The sequence below is a fragment of the Stereum hirsutum genome (assembly GCF_000264905.1).
Source record: "Stereum hirsutum FP-91666 SS1 unplaced genomic scaffold STEHIscaffold_2, whole genome shotgun sequence".
In the NCBI taxonomy this organism is placed as follows: domain Eukaryota; kingdom Fungi; phylum Basidiomycota; class Agaricomycetes; order Russulales; family Stereaceae; genus Stereum; species Stereum hirsutum.
In genome coordinates, this window is record NW_006763132.1 from 378,891 (window position 1) to 399,691 (window position 20,801).

Below are 20,801 nucleotides of genomic sequence, written 5' to 3' on the forward strand. Positions count from 1 at the left end.
ACTTCGTGAGACACGTACTGTCTCATTACTGGATGTCGCGGACGCTCACAACAATGCGTTGTACATCAGAATATGCACATCGGTAGAAGTCATTCTCGTGAGTTCTATTTGTCTCGAAGGGTGGATCCTCTCTCACCGAAACTCCGGTATTGAATGCATTAGTGCATCACCCTGCCAAACACATGTGAGTCTTGTCATGGCGTCGATGTCTTCGGCATGAGTATTAGACTTATGTCGTCATTTTCAAACCTGGGACGGAATATGTTTCACTCAGTGTATTATTTGGCGATAATATCGTTCGGAACGAAAAGTACGTTCGCAACTTATTGGTTCAATGCGTACCTGGAACTAAGTAGCCCATCGTTAAATTTCCAGTTTATTCCAATGCCCTCCTTGCTTCGTAGGTCAACTATCAGATGTCGCTCATCATCTATCGCACTGAGATCCGTACTTATCACGGCAGTTTAAACGGTCGCTCCGCGTTACGTAGCCAGGACAAGAACACAAGCACGCAAGCAGCGGTAACAGCAATCGGCTTTTATCGTACGGATCCCGACATCGTAAGCTCTTATATCGTGGCTCCGTCCGATGAGGCAATTTAGGCTAATGGTTCTTGTCGGTTGTGACTTGCAGGATCGGAGGATAGAGGTTCAAATCAGCACTCAGACGTTAGAGGTGGTATCTGATCGTGATTCAGAAGGAGATCTTCGGAATGGGAAGGAGTCTATGGTTTAGTTTTTCATGACGAGGATGATCTTTCTTTATTCACTATGGATGTTCTTGCTCTGACTAAATTCACTATTATTTTACGAGAATATTGACTTATCTTTGGAGCGAGGAGGCTAAAGTGAAATGTGCTTACGCGCCGACGCTGCCCCTGCTTGTGTTGTGGTTAATTACAGTCAACTACAAGGACCCATACTTAATTCACAACACAGGATCCTCTTTTCTACCAACGCAGAAATGAATCACAGTTAAATTCTGCCATCAAAGAACACATATTGCCTTTGTACGGACGCGTTCGGAGCGTGCAGAAAACTGGATCAGGCGCTGCGATTGTGGCCCATGTCGACGCGACGCGACGCGTCGCGGTAGCGTGATCTCACGTATCGAGCACGTGTTGTTCAGCAATGCGCGTCATCGCCCTCGCGCTAGGATTTCCCGTTGGTTCCCCGAGAATCTGTTTGCAACGACCAATTGCACTCAGCATATTGATACAAGCAATAACCAGTATGAGCCCCCAAGAGATCCTGTATTTGCATGTAAATACTAACATATCAACTATTATCTGAATTTATCCAGCTTTACTTATAACGCCTGACGTCGTCATATCATGTCGCAGTCTCCTCCACTCACCCCTTCACAATCGCTACCCAACACGTCATCTCCATCGACTCCCTCCAGGGTACCCCCACCAGGACCATCACAGTCCAAGATACCTCTTGAAGTTGACTTGACGATATCTCCACCAGCTCCTCCTCTTCCTGCACCTATGACCACACGCACACTCCGTCCTCGCGCTGTTGCAGCAAATTCTCCGACTCCTAGTTCGAGATCGAGAATAAGAGCAGGTGGGAGTAGGTCAGGTTCAACCAATGTGGGATCTTCAGCGACGTCTTCGAGGTCAGGCTCTGTGCTAAGCGAACGGGGAAGGGCGGTGGGAAAAGCAAGAGAGGCCGGACTGAGCAGGGAGAGAGGAGGAGGTGTGCCTTTGGGAGAGTTTGGGCGTGGACGAGGAAGTCAAAGTGCTAGTACGAGTGCGGTAGGATCCCGAGTACCCAGCTTGACCAGAGAGGGACCCAGTGCCTCGGTCGAAACGGGCGAAAGGGTGGGGATTAACGACCCTGATCATGGAACGGGGACTGCGTATGGACTTGGCAGTACAACATTAGGGATGAAACGCAGGGAGGGCCAGAATGAAGATGAGGACGAGGGGGATCGAGATGTGGTGGGAGACATGTTGGACGAGGACGACGCCTTACAGGCTTCGGCGGAAGCGGAAAGGTCTGGTGAAAGAAGGGAGGGAAAGAAGGCCAGGGCAGAGGAGGAATCGGAAGGCATTAGTCTGAGTACGGATCTTGGCGAAGGATCCTCGAGTCTTGGTGGCGGCGTTGGGATGAGCGGTTCTGAGAATGTTTCGTTCGATGTGAGCCAATTGTTCACCAACCCTTCGATCCGTCTATTCGTCTTTTGCAGGAACGTAGAGGTGGAATTTCAGCGTCACTTAATACTAACAATTTTCGCATAATTACAGGACTTTCCCCGGATTTACGACTTCCACACTGGCTGGACGCTCAGTTCGCCACCTCCCTCTCACCCCGATACACCCGTCGCACGCCCCGCACCAGGCCCGTCTACAGACGTGAACCCCTCTGTGTCCTCTGCTCCATTTGTGCCGTCTAATTTGCCTGCATTCGTCGAAGGGTCCTCAGGCTCTTCATCTGCACCTGCGACTATCATACAGAACGGAACTCAATCGACCGTTCAAACCAGACGAGAATCAGACGGCCAAACGCAGATGCCCACCGTTATCTCTTCGCCATCGTCATTCAGCGTTCCTCTCCACTCCCTACCCCGTCGCAGATCCTCTCGTCTCTCCGCGTCCCCAGCCGAAGCAGGTCCATCTCGTCTCGGGTTGATGTCGACTTCTCCAGATTTCCTCGAACCACGCAATGTTCGTCGAAAGTTTGTCCCAGGGACGAACTTCCTCACGGTTGGACCGACGACACCGTCTATTTCAGGGGCGTCTACGCCAAACCCTTTCACTGAGGGTTCGTCCACTCCTCCAATGATGATGGATGGATTCAATGGTGAAAGTTCGTCGAATAGGATGGGTATGGACGCGGGTGTAGGTACGGCGAGCGGTTCGGGTATGGACATGGGGATGAGCAGCAGTGGGCTGACAATGGGGATGGAAGAGGACAGTCCTATGGCTCCTCTGGCGGGCCCCAGCTCGAATAGAGCTCGCACAGATCACGTCAGTGTGCGTGCGAGAGGCAGAGGTAGAGGAAGGGGCTCAAGAAGGAGAGGCGAGGCGGGGAGGTCAAGTCTAGGAATGAATGTGGCGATTGGTAGTGGCAGTGGCAGTGGCAGTGGCGTGGCAAGTGGTAGTGGATCAAGACACAGAAGGGGTGGAATCGTGGACTCAGATGACGAAGTCATCGAGTTGCCGGACCCAGGGCTCGGTTTCGACTCACCGATTGTTTCCTCAAGCACTGCGCCACATGAGCACGCCTCAACCTCGTCTGTACCTACAAAACGCCCGCGCCCATCCGCCTCCTCTCAACCTGGCACCTCCCAACCTTCCGCATCCTCCTCCCAATCTCGTCTTCCCAATCCGTCAACGATGTCAAACCCAAAGGCAAAAACAAAATCACACACTCAATCTCGTCCGCGCGAACCAACACCCGCAGCCGAATCTCTCCTCTCCTCTTACGCCTGTCCGATCTGTTTCTCGCCACCCATTAACGCGACTCTCACGCCCTGTGGACATATTATGTGCGGGGAGTGTTTGTTTACTGCTGTTGGGGTGGCAGTGGGTAGGACGGGGGCGGTGGGTTTGGGTGCGAGGTACGTTTCTATCTGGTTTACATCCATGTGCCTTGATCGCTTCCTTCGCTATCTAAATCGCTTTCATTCGTGTCTCATTCATGTTCGTCGACGTCGCGTGTATACTATTGCTGACTTCGGTCTTGTTTGGACGGTTGCAGGTGTCCGGTTTGTAGAGCGAATCTGCCTGGATGGGATGGGAGAGGCGGAGGTGTGATTGGGTTGAAGGCGAGGGTTTTGATCAGTTTGTAGTTCGCGATCTAGCCAACCCTCTGCGGTGTTGCTCAAGGATGAAATATATGTCTTAACCATAGCAACAAATAATCTAGGACCTCGAGCAATATCAAGAAGAGATACCTCTTAGTGTTATCTGAACTCCTTCGAATATAGGTCCATGGAGTCCGACCCCCATCGCATTTATTCCTTGCGCCACACGACCCTGACTTCCGCGCTACCCCGCGCCAATCCTCCCACTCATTCACCGATCTCATCCGCGTCGCCCGAACAATACTCACAAATCCATCTCTTTCCACATTCCAGCATCCGCCCATGGCAAGAATCCTCATGCTCGCACTGCTCGCAAGGCTTATACCCACATACGGCACAAAACCGCCTTTTTCGCCACTTGTGCCACTCATCCTCATCGCCTGCACAGTACGCACACAGCCACTTCTCACTACTGCCCGGCGTCCACCCATGATTAGAGACCTCGTCCGCGCATTGCTCGCAAGGCCTATACCTGCATACGGCGCAAACCGGCCTCTTTCTCCAGCACCCTCCACAAAGCCATCGTGGGGAGCACGCGGGCGTACGAGTATCGCCGCCGTCGTCGTCTGGGTCCCTCTCAACATCCTGGTTATGATCTTGGTTCGGCTCAGTTTTGACGGTTTGAAGACCGCATCCGTTCGCGAGGTAGGAGCAATCGGCGGCCGTGCATATGAATTTGAAGCAGTTCGCGCACTTCCCATGCCCTTGGACCCAGCATGAATCACATAGAGTGGAGTCGAAGTGACAAGTTTCGCAGCGACGTATGCGTATGCGACCCAGGGATAGTGCGGGGGTGATTCGGATCCGGCGACAATGGTGGACGCGATTATCGCATTGATGGATGATACGTGGATATCGAGACCGGATGCTGAGCGTTATGCACTCGGACTCGGGACACCACCATTCACGAGTATCGATCGGAGACTCGCCATCGTCAGAGGTAAGACATGTCCTCCCACGTCCAACGCATTCTTCACAGAGGATGTTGGAACTGCCATGACTGCGACTTTGGGGACAATCGACATTTGCACAACGTACATCCTTGGACGGATAGTTGTCAATGCATAGCTTGCATGCGAATGGCCTATTAGGTCTGTGGGTCACTGGTCTTTTTTGTCTATCGAGAAAATCGAAGTCGTCTGTGAAGCCGAGCCCCGAGCAGATACGAAGATCGGAGCGGGAGACTATGACTTTGCAGGAAGGGCAGGACGCAATCGGTGCGTTAGGGAGCGCGCGGCATGTCGAGCAGATACGAGGACAATTCTTCGTGTGGGTACATCCGTTAGGCGAGCAGGACTGTATTTTTTCCAACCTAGATCCTACGCATGAGAGGTCTGGGCAGGACATGACGTCGCAGTTCACGCTGTCGCATTTGATGAGCTGAAATGGGCAGTCAGTCAATATATCGTAAAGCAACAGGCCAGAGAATAAGACGCAGAAAGAAGCATCTGTGTTTGCATCGACTTACCTTTTCGCCGCATTCAAGGACTTGGCACCATCCCAACTTGATCAACCTCACTTTTGTTCCTTGTTCGAAGCTATGGTCCTCGCCAAAAGTCCTATGTTCGTAGTGCAAAGCTGCGATGATGGCTTTCTCGGGGAGTGTCTCGGTTTGAGACTTGATGTCACTTGAGAGTACATCTTGTTTCTTCCGTTGAGAGCTGCTACCCGGCGCATGGCTAGTCGGAGAGGATCCACGCTTCATTGAGTCCTTAGCACGGCGAGCAAGTAGAGCTTTGACAAAGGTTGCCACGTCATCAAGACATGACTGGCACTCAGGTGGTACGTCTCTCTTGGCTGGCTCTGAGTCGGAATACTCGAGATCAGAGATTTCGAGGAGACGTTTGGCTCCATGCGGGGGAGAAATGAAGATTGTGAAATGGGGAATGTCGAGGGCGGGCTCCCAAAGAGTAAGAGTGAGAGCCTTGACTGCGCGCTGGATATTGCCCGAGCCGTCAGCGGGCAGAAAATTAATGCGAATATGCTTCCAGCAAGGAGGCTTGAGACTGCGAGTATCCTCGCTTGGAAGCGAATCCCAGACGATTTTCGTACAGGCCACGATTTTCGACCGAAAGGTCTCTGAAGATACCTCACGGGTAATTTCTTCCCATGGCGATCCCATGCCGACGAACCTACGGAGCTCGTTTAGCCAGTGTCCAGATGATAAGGTGGTATGATAAATGGAGCTTTTAACACCTGAAGCGTTCACGTCAATGGACTGACGTTACTAGTATCCTGATCTTGTCCTGGTCAGCTCCGTTTAAAGAATGAATGTAGCAGAGACTCGAGCGTACCGTTTTTCAAAAGCAGAGTTTAAATTATGTAGGAGAAAAAATCGTAGTAAAAAGGCAAGTATAAGGTGAAAGTTCAGTTTGTCGCTTAAGACCAGGCAGGTGCTGGTCGCCTCGAGGTCTTGGACGTCGCGACGTTGGAATTCATGGGGTTTCCAAATGGGGTTGTGGCATACTTACGTAGCTGTTCGAACCGCGCCACTTGGACGGCAGCTTCAGAGAGGTCAAAGTGACATGCCATGACTGGACTGTGGGGAGTGATATTAGTTGGATAGTAGGTATCTTTGGGGATCAGGGGGAATCTTGGCACTTACAACAGCACTGAAAGCGGAGCTGATCAAGCGAGATTCAGACAATGAGAGATCACCAGGGGAAGCAAACTCTGAAGAACGCAGTAAGTACACTAATCTCCACCGCAAGATCTATCATCAGAACTATATCTATCCGAGCTCTCTTCGTCATCATCGTCTCGATAGTATTCCTCTGGAAACCCCGTATTTCCACAGCAGCTGTCGCAAATCCGATATTCTGAGCCCTGCCAACCATCCCAGCCCCCAAAGTTACCGCCTTTATCGTATGCACACCATACACACGGTCTATACCCGCAAGATCCACAAATTGGCCTTTCTAGGGTGTCCGCCTTGCACGGACCACATATCCATCCTTCGCCTGGGTCACAATCGGGGGCACAGCATCCACTAACAAGTGTACCGCACCCCGAACACGTAACAGCATCGCAGATGCCACAGAAGTGACGCTCAACTGCCCAACAGTCCTCGCACCAGTGCCAGGAGCCGTCGCAGATATCGCAATACGGATCGTCGACTCGCATGTTCTCAACGAGCGTCGCGGAACTTCGGCTATCGCGGCACTTTCGGCATGAGTCGATTTGGTGGCACTTGTCGCACCGGGCGAAGATATCTTGAGGGCAGGTGGGCCTTCGACACGAAGGGCATTCCGGGTTTTTGATCCTGGATGTCTTCAGATTTTTGTCGGAGCATGCATAACACCACCACTCTGTGTCCTTGCAATCGCGACGATGGGCATGCACCGCAGCACACCTCTCCCCGCGGCTAGCGCAAAGCGAACATCGTACATCGTCGCGGCGAGGACAGTCAGGATTTGCACACTTCAGATTATGACCGACATGCGAGCCTATGCATTTGACACAGGCGAAATATTTGGGCGTGTGGGTACCAGGTCCGAGTGTGTGTTTCCCCGAGGAATGATGAGTGACGAGCGGTCCGATGCCGTGACAAGTGCGCAGATCGACGTTGAAGACAAGACGATGGCAGGACGGACATTTCAGGACCTTGGATGCGCCACGGTAACATAGACCACAAAGAGTCTTACCCCCGCTAACAGCAAATCGGAGGATATCGTGCTTCGATCCGACGCAACTTCGGTCAAGGCAGGATACAACAGCGAGACAGCTGTCACACATCATAAGCTATGGAAGTCAACAGTGAACGTGCACGACACAATGTTAGCGGGCTAACTACGAAATGAAGATGAACAGGCCACACTTACCTCCTTCCCACAGTCGAGAGCTTGACATCGTCCTCGAAGTTTCAGGTCCACCTTTTCGGATAAATCCACACCAATACGAGCTGCATACTCCCTAATGGCATTGTCGCGGACCACAGCGCGGTGTCGAACCTCATCGGGTTCTCTGGCTGTCGCCCCTCCCTCTTATACCGTCTTATGTCTCTTCGTCTCATACTACTCGCTCTCCACGCCTAGAGTTGATTTCCTCTTCTTAGGTTTCCTGATTAGATCAACAGGTGTAGACGCCATGAGTGTAGAGCCAGACAGCAGTGCGCCGAACAAGGACAAATGCGGCGAATCCTATGATAAGATAGATTGATATGGTAATCATATCGTTAGCTATATCGGCGTCGAAATATACGGTTGACATATCAGTCAGTAAAGGGAGACGGTCTTCGAACTCACAGAGGTGGTACGTATGGTAACGAGCGGGGACTCTGAGTCAAGGTTCCTAACACCTCTCCGCGACACCTCTCCGCGACACCTCTCCGGAGATTCGGGAAGCCCTGGGTGTTACAAGGTCAGATGGGTCTTACTATAGGTATTGATGTGACCTACTACTTCGAACCACTGAAGCAGAACTACGAACCTTGTCGACGATGAAGGCTTGAAAGTGATCGGCGCTTAGTAGTGCCACCAAAACATGTTGTCGGACCCTAGAACCACGTGACGCTATCCAAACGTTCTCGCGTTTGTTTTCCGTCCTGAAGTTCATTTTGACGTATGAACGTGTACTTACTTCTGACACGATCTGGACTCTTCAGTCAAACAGCAGTTTTAGCTCAGTACTTCGTCTGCCAGCGATTTACTGTCGGTCCATAGGTTGAACACGACACGGTCCACTCGTCAACTTGCGTGGTGAGCCTCCTTTCAATGTCCGTGGTTGCAGGCTAACGCGATCCATCTCTTCTCTCTCAGATATAGATATTACCTCGAAGAGATCACCGTTTTCTGTGGTCTGACTGGATGTGGACAGAAGCGATTGACGATGATAGCCCTATTGTGCCTTTGATCGCACTGAAAACAGTGCAACTCTTTGAGTTTGCTTTGAGTGCTCGCAGCGTACCTGTCTACGCAGACAGGTATATTATTTTCGGTGACGATCCGAGCCCAGTACACGCCAGGGTGAGATCCATCTTTCCGCTAGAAAGTGCACAAATCCCTTTTCTGCACTATTTTCCCATCGGAGATCTTGGGCTGGTTGCCACGCTGTATCGCTCGTGCGTGTCAATGCTATTTATTCAACTTGCTCTCACAGGTTGACAATCTTGAAGGTCAAGATGACCAGAGGTCTCTATTCATCTCTGTCCCCCGTTCGTAGCGCTACCTCGAGACGTCTCCTACGATGCAAGTCCTGCCCCTCCTGTGTGCCGCGATCGTGTATGTCATCGTCTTTGTTCGTGGCGCATCCGTACTAGTGAAGAGGTCTGTCTTTCTCTCATTGCCCTCTCTCTTTGGAAGATTGAGAATCCGGCCGATGCAGACAAACCGTGTGCAATGGTCGGGAAGAGCTCTGCGACAGGAGCTACGGGAATGTCACATTCATTGGAGGTTGGTTCTTCTACACACTGACTTTGACCCTCTGCTGACAGATATTTCCTGCTCCGAGCACCTCACGACTCGTATGCTGTGAGCACCGACCCCATCATCGGTGAGTTCTCACTCACCATGCCTCATCGTGATGTATTTCATTATGGGCTGACATCCATCTCGATCAAGTCTCGAGGAATCAAGAGATTGATGTACCCACACAACTGGCGCGCGGAGTGAGAATGCTTCAGGCTCAGGCTCACTTGTACGCCTTATCTAATAGTCCTATTTCCTGAAAGCGCATCTTAAAATGTTGCCTACCTATAGGAACGACGGTGTTATTCACTTCTGTCATACTAGCTGCGTAAATCACCGTTATTCTTGTACAAGCTAAGCATGCCTAATATTGACGAGTCTTTTCTAGTTACTTTTCGATGGGGGGACTGTAGAAAGTACGCCACACCGTTCTTTGAGGTATTTCTCCGGTCCTTTTGATTCCTGACGTGTTCAAACAGGTTATCTTGACAATGTTGCCACTTTCCTCGCCGCCAATCCCACTGAGGTTGTCACCTTGCTCTTCACAAATCCGGAATCGTTGTCTCTCACAGACGTCTGGGCTCCCGTCTTCGAATCCTCCGGTATCGCAACCATAGCGTTCGTCCCTCCTTCTCTCCCAGTGGCCTTCGACGAGTGGCCCACTCTGGGCGAGATGATCAGTAGCGGAAAACGAGTAGTTGTGTTTATGGACTTCGGTGCCGAGACCGGGGGTGTTAACTACATTTTACCGGAATTCGAGATGGTCCGTATCTCTTCCTCACATACTTATTCTTAATCGCGCCCTAGACTGAATGGCGTAAATGCAATATTGGATAGATCTGGGAACCGCCGTTTGACTCAACAGATTCGACCTTTCCTTGCTCAGTCGACCGCATCGAAGGGCCACTCTCGACGACGGACCACATGTTCCTCCTAAACCACTTCCTCGATATCAACGTGTTTGGCACAGGCGTGCTCATCAGTGATCCCGGCGACGCGCCAACTACGAACAGTGTTCCATCGTACGTTTTGATTGTGCTATCTTCTCGTTTCCTTAGTTTTCCTCAAGCTTTGTACTGATATTATATGGTCGTTCTCTATTTTATCTCAACAGGATCTTGGCCGATGCGGCAGGGTGCGCAGCACTGGGCGGGGGTCGATTCCCGAACTTCGTGCTTCTGGACTATGTGGATCTGGGCGACGCATTCACAGCAGCGGACACGATGAACGGCTTTGCTTGAATTTTTCTTTGGCCTACCAGTGTTTCGTCAAAACTTGCATATATGGCTTCCATGTTATCTCAAGCACCTGATATCTTCTTGCAAAAACGACGTCACAAGTTGAAAAGAAAAACCTTGAGGAACAGCGTTCAGGTGATAATATTGGTAGGCATCTCTCTTATCACGCACGTGTATACGAGAATAACGATTATATTCTTCCCTAGTTGAGAGACTAACTTTTATTGTGCAGTGCAATGCCTCAACAGTGCACCTGCCTTCCATTGGTCGTAAGTGCTGGTCGTAGTCCGACTGTTATCTTCGTATGGTCAGTGGCGGTGGCGTGTCCAAGTGGGCATGATCATCATGATCCAAAACGAATCTCAGGCGCGGCATGCAGTAGTTCTGATCTCTGGTGATATCACGAGGCAACGTGTGTATCTTTCAACACAACTCTCTTGGCTTTCTCAATGGGCCTTCCGTCGTGATGATGCATGCAAAGCCGACTGTACGTGGAGACCTGCCATAACAGGTAACTTCGGGTCCTGGTCTTAGCTTCTGCCAGGCAACGCACGCACGCTTGCATGAGCACACGTTCTTCCTTTGCTCTACCATTTTTTGGTAAATGTGATCATCACGACCAGCATAAGGACTGCATGATCGCGTTTTGGACTGATTTCCGTACCTTGTGCGACGGGACCACCTGCATTCGACATGCTTCTGAGATTCTCTGTGGCGCTTCTGTTGGCCGGAAGTGCGTTCTATACTCATACCGAGGCATGGCGAGTCTACAGTATATAAGGCTACCGAATGATGCTTGTGACGTCGTGTCGCAGCCCTCTTCTCTTCCCTTGTGTGCTGTCGTCCGCGTGCATTCGGTAGTTCGACCTTGATTCACGTTTTCATCAGCCTCAGCAACAAGAACTGGGATGCGCGTTTTCTGTGCTCTAGCTGGCTTGATCGCCCTCGCTCAGACACTCTGTGTTCATGCTGCTGCAACTCCCGCCAAGAGGTTTGTACGATTCATTCTGCATACTCATTTACTTGCGATACTGGTCACTGATTGTTCCTGTTGGATATTGGCAGGGCGACGGTCTGTAACGGCCATGCAGAGCTTTGCGATCGCAGTTACGGGAATATCACCTTCATCGGTGGTCAGTTCTCTCGGTCAAGAGCCTTGTAGATCAGGTCCTCATCCCTCGTGTCTTTGTCATATGTTTCTTTATAGCGCACGACTCGTACGCAACCAGCTCGGACCCGCTGGCACGTAAGTTTCTCTTCCACTTTAGTGGGGCAGCAACCAGGATATCACGTGTATAGCTTCACTGACAGCAACGTATTTGGATACGTTCTAGTGGCAAGAGATCAGGAAGTCTCTATTTCCAGTCAGCTGGGTCTCGGTGTGCGAATGCTTCAGGCACAGTCACATATGTACGCATTTCTCTTGGAGGATTTTCCGTATCACAACAGGCACAAGGATCTCATACGGGGGTTGAACCATACAGGGAGAATGGGGTGCTTCATTTCTGCCATACCAGTATGCTCAATTCATGTCTTCTGAAGCAGTTTGGTGGATGCTGACTCCTCTTCTGTTTAACCACAGGCTGTGTAAGTCATCTTTGAACCTTTTCATCTCTCACTACGAGGCTAATCTCCCCAATGTGTGCAATAAGGCACTCTTCGATGGAGGCACAGTCGCTTCCTATCTCGCAACCGTCGCCTCATTTCTCTCTGCCAACCCGACCGAAGTTCTTACCCTCCTTTTGACGAACCCCGAATCGGTATCGCTCACGGACGTCTGGGCTCCTCTTTTTGAAGCCGCTGGCCTATCTTCCCAAGCATACGTCCCCTCTACAACACCGTTAGCGCAAGCAGATTGGCCGACACTGGGAGAGCTAATCGATGCTGGGACGAGGTTGGTCGTGTTCATGGATTACGGCGCTGAGACAGGTGGTGTGGATTATATCTTACCAGAGTTTGAGATGGTTAGTCGACCTTTTCTGTTTCTGCTTTTCGAAGGCTCGTGGACTCATACCTTGTATGGTGTGTACAGATCTGGGAACCACCTTACGATTCGACGGACAACACTTTCCCGTGCTCTGTGGACCGCACAGAAGGACCTCTGGCCACAACGGACCATATGTACCTTCTGAACCACTTCCTCGACATCAACGTACTGGGAACTGGGATCTTGATTTCTGACCCCGAAGCTGCGGGGACAACGAACGGTGTAAATTCGTACGTTCCATAGTCATCTATATCCCTTGCTACCTCCTCTATTCATCGATCCAGGCTCGCTGAATGTGGAAACTGACGTCTGGTCTTCACGGACAGGATCATAGCGAACGCTAACGGCTGCTCGTCGCTTGGAGGCGGGAGATGGCCCAGCTTTGTGTTATTGGACTTTGTGAACCTCGGAGATGCGTTCAGCGCTGCCGATGTGATGAACGGAATTGCATGATCAGGACAAGATGTAAGGACCTTATATTTTCTTCGTCTGGACGGAAGATTACTCAATTTTTGTGTTCTAGAATAGGTTCGATATGTGTAGCCTGCCAAGTACGAAACTTGTGACATAAGCATGTTGTGTTCGAAGACTTTTGGACTGAAGAGACATGGGGTCAGGTCGCCAAATACTGATCCCTCGCAATTGAACGCGGAGGTGTCGCAGATTTCGAAGACTTTCTCAACGCCCCAAGCTGTATCGTGAAATACTTCGAAGGTGGCAGTGCGATGATTTTCCAAAGCGGGAGGCGGAGAAAGGGACTCTTCGTATTCATAAGGCTACAGTCGAGCTGCGGCCGGTCAGACGGATTCTTCCAGGGAGGTATCGCCTGTCGAAGTCTCCGTTCGGGATCTAGCAATGCGCCATAAAATTCTCTCCTCGAACCGCGAGTTCAACTATTTGAGGCCTTCACGTTCCATGATGACCGCACCGATATACGACAGCATTCCTCGGAACGTTCGCCAGCTGCTTCTTTGATTCTCATTCAGCATGCGCGTTCTGTGCGCGTCTGATCACGCTCAGAATACAGTATTGACCTCCACGTACGCATATGTACGCGCTGCGCTGGTACCATTGCATGTTGATTGGATGAACGAACGAGGCAGTAAGCTCAACACCCCTTTATGACATTCCCAGCATGCATCTTCTCCTTTCATTCCGGACGCGAATAGCTTGGAGGATCTGATGCCTTGCAGTCGTGCCAGTCAGCACATCTGCCAATATTGGCACGAATGCAGCTTATGTGAATGTGCTGACGATGCTCTGGTCAGCATATCCATCTACACCGCGCCCGGGTATCCCTAATCTAGCTGATAACTACCCACAACTATTAACCCATGGTCCTATTTAGGCGCTCCGTCTTCAGCGGTTGGGATGTGGTTGATCTGATAGGGGCGCCACAAACGGGTTCCAGGGATGGTCGATTGTCCCATGGGGACATCACGCCTGTTCTAAAGGCGTCTACTTCCTACGACCACGACGATATATAAAGGCAATATTCCTCAGAGTCGTATCTCTCCATCAAGCCATATCTCACTGACCCCCTCAGAAACCTACTATCCAACCCAACCCACAAATCACCTCTTTCTTCACCACTCTAAGTTCAATAGTCCAATATGGTTCTTAAACTCTACGGAATGAGCCTGTCGACCTGCACTCGCCGTGTCGCCGCCATTCTCCGCGAGAAGGATGTACCATACGAGCTCGTCGAGATCAGCCTCATGAAAGGCGAGCACAAGTCGCCTGCTTACCTCGAGAAGCAACCATTCGGTCAGGTTCCTTACATTGTACGCCTCCCTTTTTTTTCTCATGATAATTATCTGTCGACTCAATGCTCATACGACGTGATGGTACAGGAGGATGACGGCCTCATTCTATTTGAATCGCGGGCCATTGCCCGTTACGTCGCCCGCAAGTACAGCTCGCAGGGCACACCAGAGCTTCTTCCTACCGACCTGAGCGCGTATGCTGCTTTCGAGCAAGCCGCATCGATCGAGGCCTCGAACTTTGATCCCTTCGCGAGCGGTATTGTAGGCGAGAAGGTCTTCAAGCCGTGCGTTTTCTCTTGTTGTGACTGTCTTTCCGTACACTTCCATTATGTTCCATTCTCAGCAGCATAGAACCAGCACTTACTATGATGGGACAACGGATATAGGATGCGCGGCCTTACAACCAATGAAGAGCGTGTGAAAGAGCTTTACGCCACCCTCGAAGCTAAGCTTGACGCCTACAACACGATTCTCGGAAAGCAGAAGTACCTCGCCGGAGACCAGATTACGCTTGCCGACCTGTTCCATCTTCCGTACGGGTTCATGCTTGGTCAGGCTGGGTACGATATTATGACCCAGAAACCGAACGTTGCAAGGTTAGTCTTCCTTCTGCTATTCAAATTATGTTCTGCACGAGTGACCATCGCTACCTTCATGCTGATAATTGATGGTTCACTTATAATGCAGGTGGTGGAATGACATCACGAGCAGGCCGTCGTGGAAGGCTGTCGAAAATGGCGCTTGAATGACTAAGGCCACTCGAGGGTGCTGATGTCGAAACGCAAATATAGTGACGAGCGTGTCCAAATGTTGTTTTGAACGTACGAACAAGAAGCGCTTTATATACTATCAATAAATCCATATGTGATTTTATCAGTCCCTGCTGTACCCTTCCATTCACGTTTTCAGCTCTTGTTTTCGGCGCTTTGAAACTTCGAGCCTTTAGCTCCTGATTAACCTGAGGGCACGCGCTCTTTCGAGCTCTTTTGGAAGCCCATAAGTACGTCCCGGAATTCTATTCTCGCCGCCGTCAGTCTTACGGAGTGGTTGTATCACCGCTGTTCGACCTCATTGAAATCGATCAAGACCAAAATTCAACCACTGCCCATCCGATCTTAGGAACGCGCTCTAGAAATAAGTAGAAGTCCCTGAGGTTGAGTACCCTACCGGAGAGCTCAGAATTCTTTATTTTTTTTTTCCTCCTTTGAATATCCCTTAGTGGGGGTCTGGCATCATTTTTATATGCCGGAGGCCAAATACGGAGAGCAAGCGGCGAAGTGTGACGATCCAACTTGTGCCACAATCACTGGCGCCACAACGATGTCCTCCGATCGCCAGCCACGTGTCATTGTGTCTGTAAGCATTCGATCCGCCACCGTAGTGCTTGCGCTCACCATCTCCCACGGCCAACGATTATCATCTATAATCATGTCGTTTCTTAGCTCTCAGGTCTCAGCCATTGCATCTCCTTGACGTATACGGGACAAAGCAACCTCTCTGAATCATGATCAGCCAGTGGCTGAAGTTTTCAAGTTACGTTGTCTACAGGCTACCTCGTGCGTGACGTCTCGTCGACGTCCTTACCGAGCATGGAGCCAAACTGCCGCGATCCTGTCTTGAAGTCGACTGCACAAAGAGTACTCACCTCTCAGGTTTCAATCCAAAGGCGAATCGGGACTCGCTGCTTCGTCGATCTCTGGCATACTTCGCGTCCGTCGGCAAGTCACCATAACTGTGATATTCAAGGCCTTCGCACTCGATGACGATTGCGCATAGGTATGCAATGGAATAGTACGGGCGACGGGCGTCGGGCATTCTGATCCTCGTAGGCTATAGTACTAATCACCTGATGCGTCAATGCTCACTCAGCATGCACTTCAGCCGTGCAGAATGTGAACTTCCACAGAGGTGCTCGCGCCAGCCGTCACTTCTCCCGCGTAGCAGACTCACTAGGTCACCAGCCGGTACACTTCCAGGTGGATGCACCGAGGTTGTTGGCCCAATGCTCGTATTTTTCACCGATGTGTCTCGGTCAGCCAACTCACCGACATTGGTAATCCACATTCTCGAGATGCAGCTCGGTGTCGATGTATAAGAGCTTTCTTCCTCTGCCCATCAATCTAACTCTTTCCTTCCTCCATCACCGAATATCACCATCTGAGCCAGCCCCCTCTCCGACACCTCCGTTGAATACTCTAGAATGGTCCTCAAGCTCTACGGTGTCAGTATATCGACCTGCACTCGCCGTGTCGCCTCTATCCTCCGCGAAAAAGACGTTCACTATGAGCTCGTCGAGATCGACTGGATGAAGGGTGAACACAAGTCGCCTGATTTCCTCGAGAAGCAGCCCTTTGGTCAAGTTCCTTACATTGTGCGTATATTTCCCCTTGCTCCATTTTTCTTAGCATTTGTCCATCGACTCAACGAGCTTACAATGTGCCGACGCAGGACGACAACGGCTTCATTCTTTTCGAATCTCGCGCGATCTCTTGCTACATCGCGCGCAAGTACGCTGCGCAAGGCACACAAGAACTCCTTCCCACCGACTTGAACGCGTACGCCGCCTTCGAGCAGGCCGCGTCCATCGAGTTCTCAAACTTTGATCCATTCGCGACCGCACTTGTAGACGAGAAGATATTCAAGCCGTGAGTTCACCTCATTGAGCTCTCTTTCGCCCTTTCTCTATGCCCTTCCCTATCCTCCTGTTCTCTGTGGCGTAGGATTGGCCACTGATTGTGATATTACGACCGATATATCTAGAGCACGTGGACTCGCAACCGACGAGGAACGTGTCAAGGAGCTGTCCACAAAACTCGACGCGAAACTCGATGCATACGACAAGCTTCTTTCTAAGCAGAAGTATCTCGCTGGAGAGCAGATCACGCTTGCCGACCTGTTCCACCTCTCGTATGGGACCATGCTCGATCAAGCTGGACTTGATATCATGACTCGGAAGCCGAACGTCGCTAGGTGAGTTTTCTTTCATTCGATTTGATGGGCTTCAGAGGGAAATATTAGCGTCTCTACTACGATTCTAACAAGCTTTTCGTCAATAATGTAGGTGGTGGAAAGATATCACGAGCAGGCCGTCGTGGAAGGCTGTTGAAAATGGTGCTTGAACAGCTCGGACTTTCCAAAGGAGTAAGGACCTGGACAAAAGTTTATTTACAGGAGAAAGGTTGAAGGCTCTCGATCTCTAGAGAAACATATGATGTACATAAATTTGAGGAAGGCAGTTACAACGAAATATGATCCATCAGCTGTCGTAGAAGATGCACTACTGTACGGCGTGGACGGTAGTTTCAAAGTCACCCGCTTTCCCCCGGCCCTTCGCGTCTACCCCGATGTCGGAGGTAGACTCTGCATCAACCATATCCGTGATCCCGCTCTGACCACCATGTCCCTTCTCTGGAGAAAGTTCTTCGAAACCGAGCGTCTTGAACTCCATAGCTGCCTGTGGAGGAAATATCTTGCTGATGGTGGTATACACAACTCCTGCTGACACGAAGGAAAGGATCCACCCGACTACAAAAGACTCACTGTCAGTGAGGGAACATTCAAGTCTATAGGAATGTTAAAGCATGTGAATAACGCACAGGAAAACATCTTGTAGGCAGGGCTTGTGACCACGGCAAGACGTTCTACACCTAGACTCCCGACTAGTCCCGGAAAAGCGAGTGCGAGACCGACGCAATAGGAGGCGTAAGCTCTCCAGTTCCAACCACCAGTGTACCAGTATCGTCCAGCCGGATCGCTCGTGTATAGATCGCTGATGACAATGTTGCCACGGGAGATAAAGTAGTAATCTTGCTCAAGGGTAAACCTTTCTATTCGTACTGGATAATAGTGAGGCGACTCACCTGCAATCATAATGGCGACAATATTTGCAACGAAAATACCATACCCCGTGATGAACTGCAAGAACGTAGCTCCTGAAGTGAGAATGAGCCACGGAACTATGGCGAAGCCCACGGCTGCACAGATGAATTGTCCTCGAACGATATTGATGTATCGTGGGAAGAGCGCCGAACCATCAGCACCGAACGGGATGAGGTTAGCGGAAACGTTGGTCCCGAGCTGGCCGAAAGCAAAGGAAAACGAGCAGAAGAATACGGCAGCTTTGGTCTTGGGTACTGGATTTTCGTCGAGTATTGCGCCGAGAAGCAGGTACGGATTCCAATAGCTGCAGGTATCTTGAGTTATAGTTTATTGAATTTATAAGGAGCCATAACTCACGGTGTACCGTAGATCTTGGCGCTGGCTGAAGCAGCAATGATCCCCAGAAGCGCAACGACAGTGTTCTAATCTGAACTTCAGTCCCGGGCAAGAGTTGAAGTATGAGAAACACATACGGCCCAGCTACCGAAAGAGGTCAGCGATCATTTCGTGCGATAAATAGAAACAATTTACGGGGCACTCAAAGCTTGACCCAAGATTTGATCACGGGGTCGTCTGGCATATCGACTAATATCCGGCTCCGAGGTAATAAGAGGTCCAAAATCGCCATTGATAGCAGAGTTCATGCCGTTAAGAATGGCGAAAGCCAGCGCGGTGGAGTCCCCCGTTGATGCGGTAAGCTGGAAGTCTCCCGGGCCCTTCGCTCGCACGACAGTGAAAATAAAGAGTCCAAAGCAAGCAAAGGGCATCACGACGGCCTTGACACTGAACAGCCATCTCTGTAGACAATAGTTGAGTGCACTCGTTGTGTGGGTTAACTCCAATATGACATACTCACGATGTTATGAGGTCGGATGAAGCACAAGGGAAGCTGCATCAACCAGCCCAGAAAGTAGGCCACAAACTCCCTTGTGGTGATGCCCGCTGATGCCGATAGACCGTTGTGGAGGTTAGTCCATCCGCTGCCGAAGACGCAACGGAAGCAGACGTCGATGAACTGTCCCAGAAAGTACGACTGGACGCTGAACCAGATTACCGCAAGAATAGAGCGCGAAAAAACGGGCTAGGGAGCGTCCTCAGTCTCTTTTGTGAAGGAAGAATAGGCTCATCGACGTACCCAATATGAACCCCACATCCCAAAAGTAGCCCGAACCTGGACAGGATAACCTGTGATGTTTAGGAGAAGGGATGTAAGGCGGCGTTATGGTGTAAAGGAGGATCGGGGTCGGTCACCGATGTGATACATGGAGCCCGCTCGCTAAAGATAGATTGACTCAGCATTCTAAGGCTTGTAGCGGTCAACATCGTACGCACCCCATGAATAATGGTCACAGCGCTAGCTATGAGATGCGCAAAGAGGACAGCTACGAACGCATGCCACCACAAGAGACCTGAAGCAACCTGTTACGATCGTTGAGTGTAGAATACGAGCAAAGAAGATGTTGAGCGGACCATTGAGCTTCCCACACTCCACACAGACGTATTCCAGCTGGAAAATATGACTAGTTCAGCCATTAATCTTTATGGGAGCATAATGGACGCGTATTCGCACCTTTCAGCCATCCAGAAGCCGAAGAAGTTCCACGCTGTCCAAGTTCGTCTACTAGGAGGTGTAGGATCAAGGTCGTCTACAGAACTCGTAAGCGAGGCATCTATCAAGCGTACAAGAGAGAACTCAAAGAGACCAACCATTACTCCATACATGATGTCGAACAGCTTCTTCGTTATGAGACTGGTCAACATGCAAAAGCTGGTGAAATCCAGCCGCGAAGACGCTCTTGATTCCTTGAGGAGTAGATGTCGACTTTTCGACCTCCATGCTGGTGGTGAAGATCAATCCGAGAGGAGAGAAGATACCAGTCGAGGAACTACGAGATCTTCTGAACCGCTTGGAGATGTTGAGTGAGCGTGAGAAACGGGAAGCGAACTTATCAAGAACCTCTTCGATAAGACAGTATCGCAGAACATACGTAGGGTCTCGAAGATCCTCCTAACTCCTGAGATTGCGCCCGAGAAGGCCCGGGACTCATGTAGGACTTTTGAGGCATTTGTTCGCACATCAAGTATCAGGTGTAGGGTTGCTTCCTGCCACGTTTCCCGACATAGATATGCTATGGGAGCCATGCATCCTAATAGGTGAGGACCTTAGAGTGATCGATAAGGTGGAAGATTGGTTGACGTCGAGATAGAGACTGAGGCCTTCGGCCAAGTTCCTTCCATCGTGCGTGTTTCCTGCTCTGTTCCGCCCTTCACTTATTCGCTATGCCGTCCCTCCCAGAAACCTCATTTTCGTCAACATCGCCTAGAAATACGCCTCGCAGGGAACGCCTGACCACCGCCTTGGAGGCGTATGCCGCATTTGAACAGGCCGCGTCGATTGAGATCTCTTCGTTCGCTCCTCTCATCTTTCTCCTTATTCCTTCCTCTCCCGCCCGCCACCGCCACCCAGTTCACCTACCCTCAGGCAGGAGCCCGTATTTCGATCCCGATGATATGCGACAATGCGTAATCGTGCGCAGGATGCGAGGCAACGAAACCAACGAAGAACCCGTCCAAGACCTCACCCAACTCAAAACACACGGCAAGGTACTCGTCCAACAGACATACTTGTGGCTGTTATTCGGTTGTGACATGTAGGTGGTGGAACGATATCACGAACATGTTGACTTGGAAGGCTAGCGGAAACGGTGCA

At 50.7% G+C, this 20,801-nt stretch overlaps 10 protein-coding genes across 10 annotated transcripts; 7 read left to right on the forward strand and 3 right to left on the reverse strand.

Moving 5' to 3' along the window:
* Positions 1–1,333: 1,333 nt before the first annotated feature.
* On the forward strand, positions 1,334–4,737 carry STEHIDRAFT_136703 (uncharacterized protein; the record flags this gene model as incomplete). The annotated part of the gene is made up of 3 exons (XM_007299527.1): positions 1,334–2,146; positions 2,255–3,570; positions 3,711–4,737. The coding sequence occupies 3 exons, from the start codon at positions 1,334–1,336 to the stop codon at positions 3,799–3,801; spliced, it is 2,220 nt and encodes a 739-aa protein (XP_007299589.1). The 3' UTR covers positions 3,802–4,737.
* A 208-nt stretch (positions 4,738–4,945) lies between these two features.
* Positions 4,946–5,938, reverse strand: STEHIDRAFT_165207 (uncharacterized protein; the record flags this gene model as incomplete). The annotated part of the gene is made up of 2 exons (XM_007299528.1): positions 4,946–5,196; positions 5,285–5,938. Coding segments are annotated over 2 exons (903 nt in total), but the record flags the coding sequence as incomplete, so codon positions are not given.
* A 662-nt stretch (positions 5,939–6,600) lies between these two features.
* Positions 6,601–8,161, forward strand: STEHIDRAFT_117953 (uncharacterized protein). Its single transcript, XM_007299529.1, has 3 exons — positions 6,601–7,557; positions 7,638–7,955; positions 8,061–8,161. Exon 1 carries the CDS (start codon positions 7,147–7,149, stop codon positions 7,441–7,443), a length of 297 nt encoding a protein of 98 aa, XP_007299591.1. The 5' UTR covers positions 6,601–7,146; the 3' UTR covers positions 7,444–7,557; positions 7,638–7,955; positions 8,061–8,161.
* A 969-nt stretch (positions 8,162–9,130) lies between these two features.
* On the forward strand, positions 9,131–10,462 carry STEHIDRAFT_49823 (PLC-like phosphodiesterase; the record flags this gene model as incomplete). Its single annotated transcript, XM_007299314.1, has 8 exons — positions 9,131–9,206; positions 9,265–9,306; positions 9,375–9,450; positions 9,513–9,549; positions 9,610–9,637; positions 9,701–9,984; positions 10,059–10,243; positions 10,336–10,462. Coding segments are annotated over 8 exons (855 nt in total), but the record flags the coding sequence as incomplete, so codon positions are not given.
* Positions 10,463–11,367: 905 nt separating this feature from the next.
* STEHIDRAFT_127776 (PLC-like phosphodiesterase) lies at positions 11,368–12,899 on the forward strand (the record flags this gene model as incomplete). The annotated part of the gene is made up of 9 exons (XM_007299531.1): positions 11,368–11,450; positions 11,525–11,592; positions 11,667–11,705; positions 11,794–11,869; positions 11,944–11,975; positions 12,042–12,046; positions 12,112–12,423; positions 12,492–12,676; positions 12,773–12,899. The coding sequence occupies 9 exons, from the start codon at positions 11,368–11,370 to the stop codon at positions 12,897–12,899; spliced, it is 927 nt and encodes a 308-aa protein (XP_007299593.1).
* Positions 12,900–14,059: 1,160 nt separating this feature from the next.
* Positions 14,060–15,092, forward strand: STEHIDRAFT_72263 (glutathione S-transferase-like protein; the record flags this gene model as incomplete). The annotated part of the gene is made up of 4 exons (XM_007299359.1): positions 14,060–14,230; positions 14,300–14,496; positions 14,599–14,808; positions 14,900–15,092. The coding sequence occupies 4 exons, from the start codon at positions 14,060–14,062 to the stop codon at positions 14,955–14,957; spliced, it is 636 nt and encodes a 211-aa protein (XP_007299421.1). The 3' UTR covers positions 14,958–15,092.
* Positions 15,093–15,711: 619 nt separating this feature from the next.
* Positions 15,712–16,310, reverse strand: STEHIDRAFT_117956 (uncharacterized protein). The gene is made up of 2 exons (XM_007299532.1): positions 16,094–16,310; positions 15,712–16,037 (listed from the first exon to the last, which is right to left on the reverse strand). The coding sequence occupies exon 2, from the start codon at positions 16,025–16,027 to the stop codon at positions 15,854–15,856; it is 174 nt and encodes a 57-aa protein (XP_007299594.1). The 5' UTR covers positions 16,028–16,037; positions 16,094–16,310; the 3' UTR covers positions 15,712–15,853.
* A 33-nt stretch (positions 16,311–16,343) lies between these two features.
* STEHIDRAFT_144261 (glutathione S-transferase-like protein) lies at positions 16,344–17,488 on the forward strand. Its single transcript, XM_007299533.1, has 4 exons — positions 16,344–16,583; positions 16,661–16,857; positions 16,973–17,182; positions 17,274–17,488. The coding sequence occupies exons 1-4, from the start codon at positions 16,413–16,415 to the stop codon at positions 17,329–17,331; spliced, it is 636 nt and encodes a 211-aa protein (XP_007299595.1). The 5' UTR covers positions 16,344–16,412; the 3' UTR covers positions 17,332–17,488.
* Position 17,489: 1 nt separating this feature from the next.
* On the reverse strand, positions 17,490–20,157 carry STEHIDRAFT_152378 (uncharacterized protein; the record flags this gene model as incomplete). The annotated part of the gene is made up of 14 exons (XM_007299535.1): positions 17,490–17,737; positions 17,809–18,018; positions 18,073–18,395; positions 18,449–18,513; positions 18,565–18,571; positions 18,623–18,888; positions 18,948–19,172; positions 19,227–19,276; positions 19,343–19,367; positions 19,424–19,510; positions 19,562–19,598; positions 19,662–19,737; positions 19,799–19,997; positions 20,080–20,157. 14 exons carry the CDS (start codon positions 20,155–20,157, stop codon positions 17,490–17,492), a joined length of 1,896 nt encoding a protein of 631 aa, XP_007299597.1.
* A 96-nt stretch (positions 20,158–20,253) lies between these two features.
* Positions 20,254–20,778, forward strand: STEHIDRAFT_144262 (uncharacterized protein). The gene has a single exon (XM_007299536.1). The coding sequence runs from the start codon at positions 20,372–20,374 to the stop codon at positions 20,744–20,746; it is 375 nt and encodes a 124-aa protein (XP_007299598.1). The 5' UTR covers positions 20,254–20,371; the 3' UTR covers positions 20,747–20,778.
* The last annotated feature ends 23 nt before the right edge of the window (positions 20,779–20,801 follow it).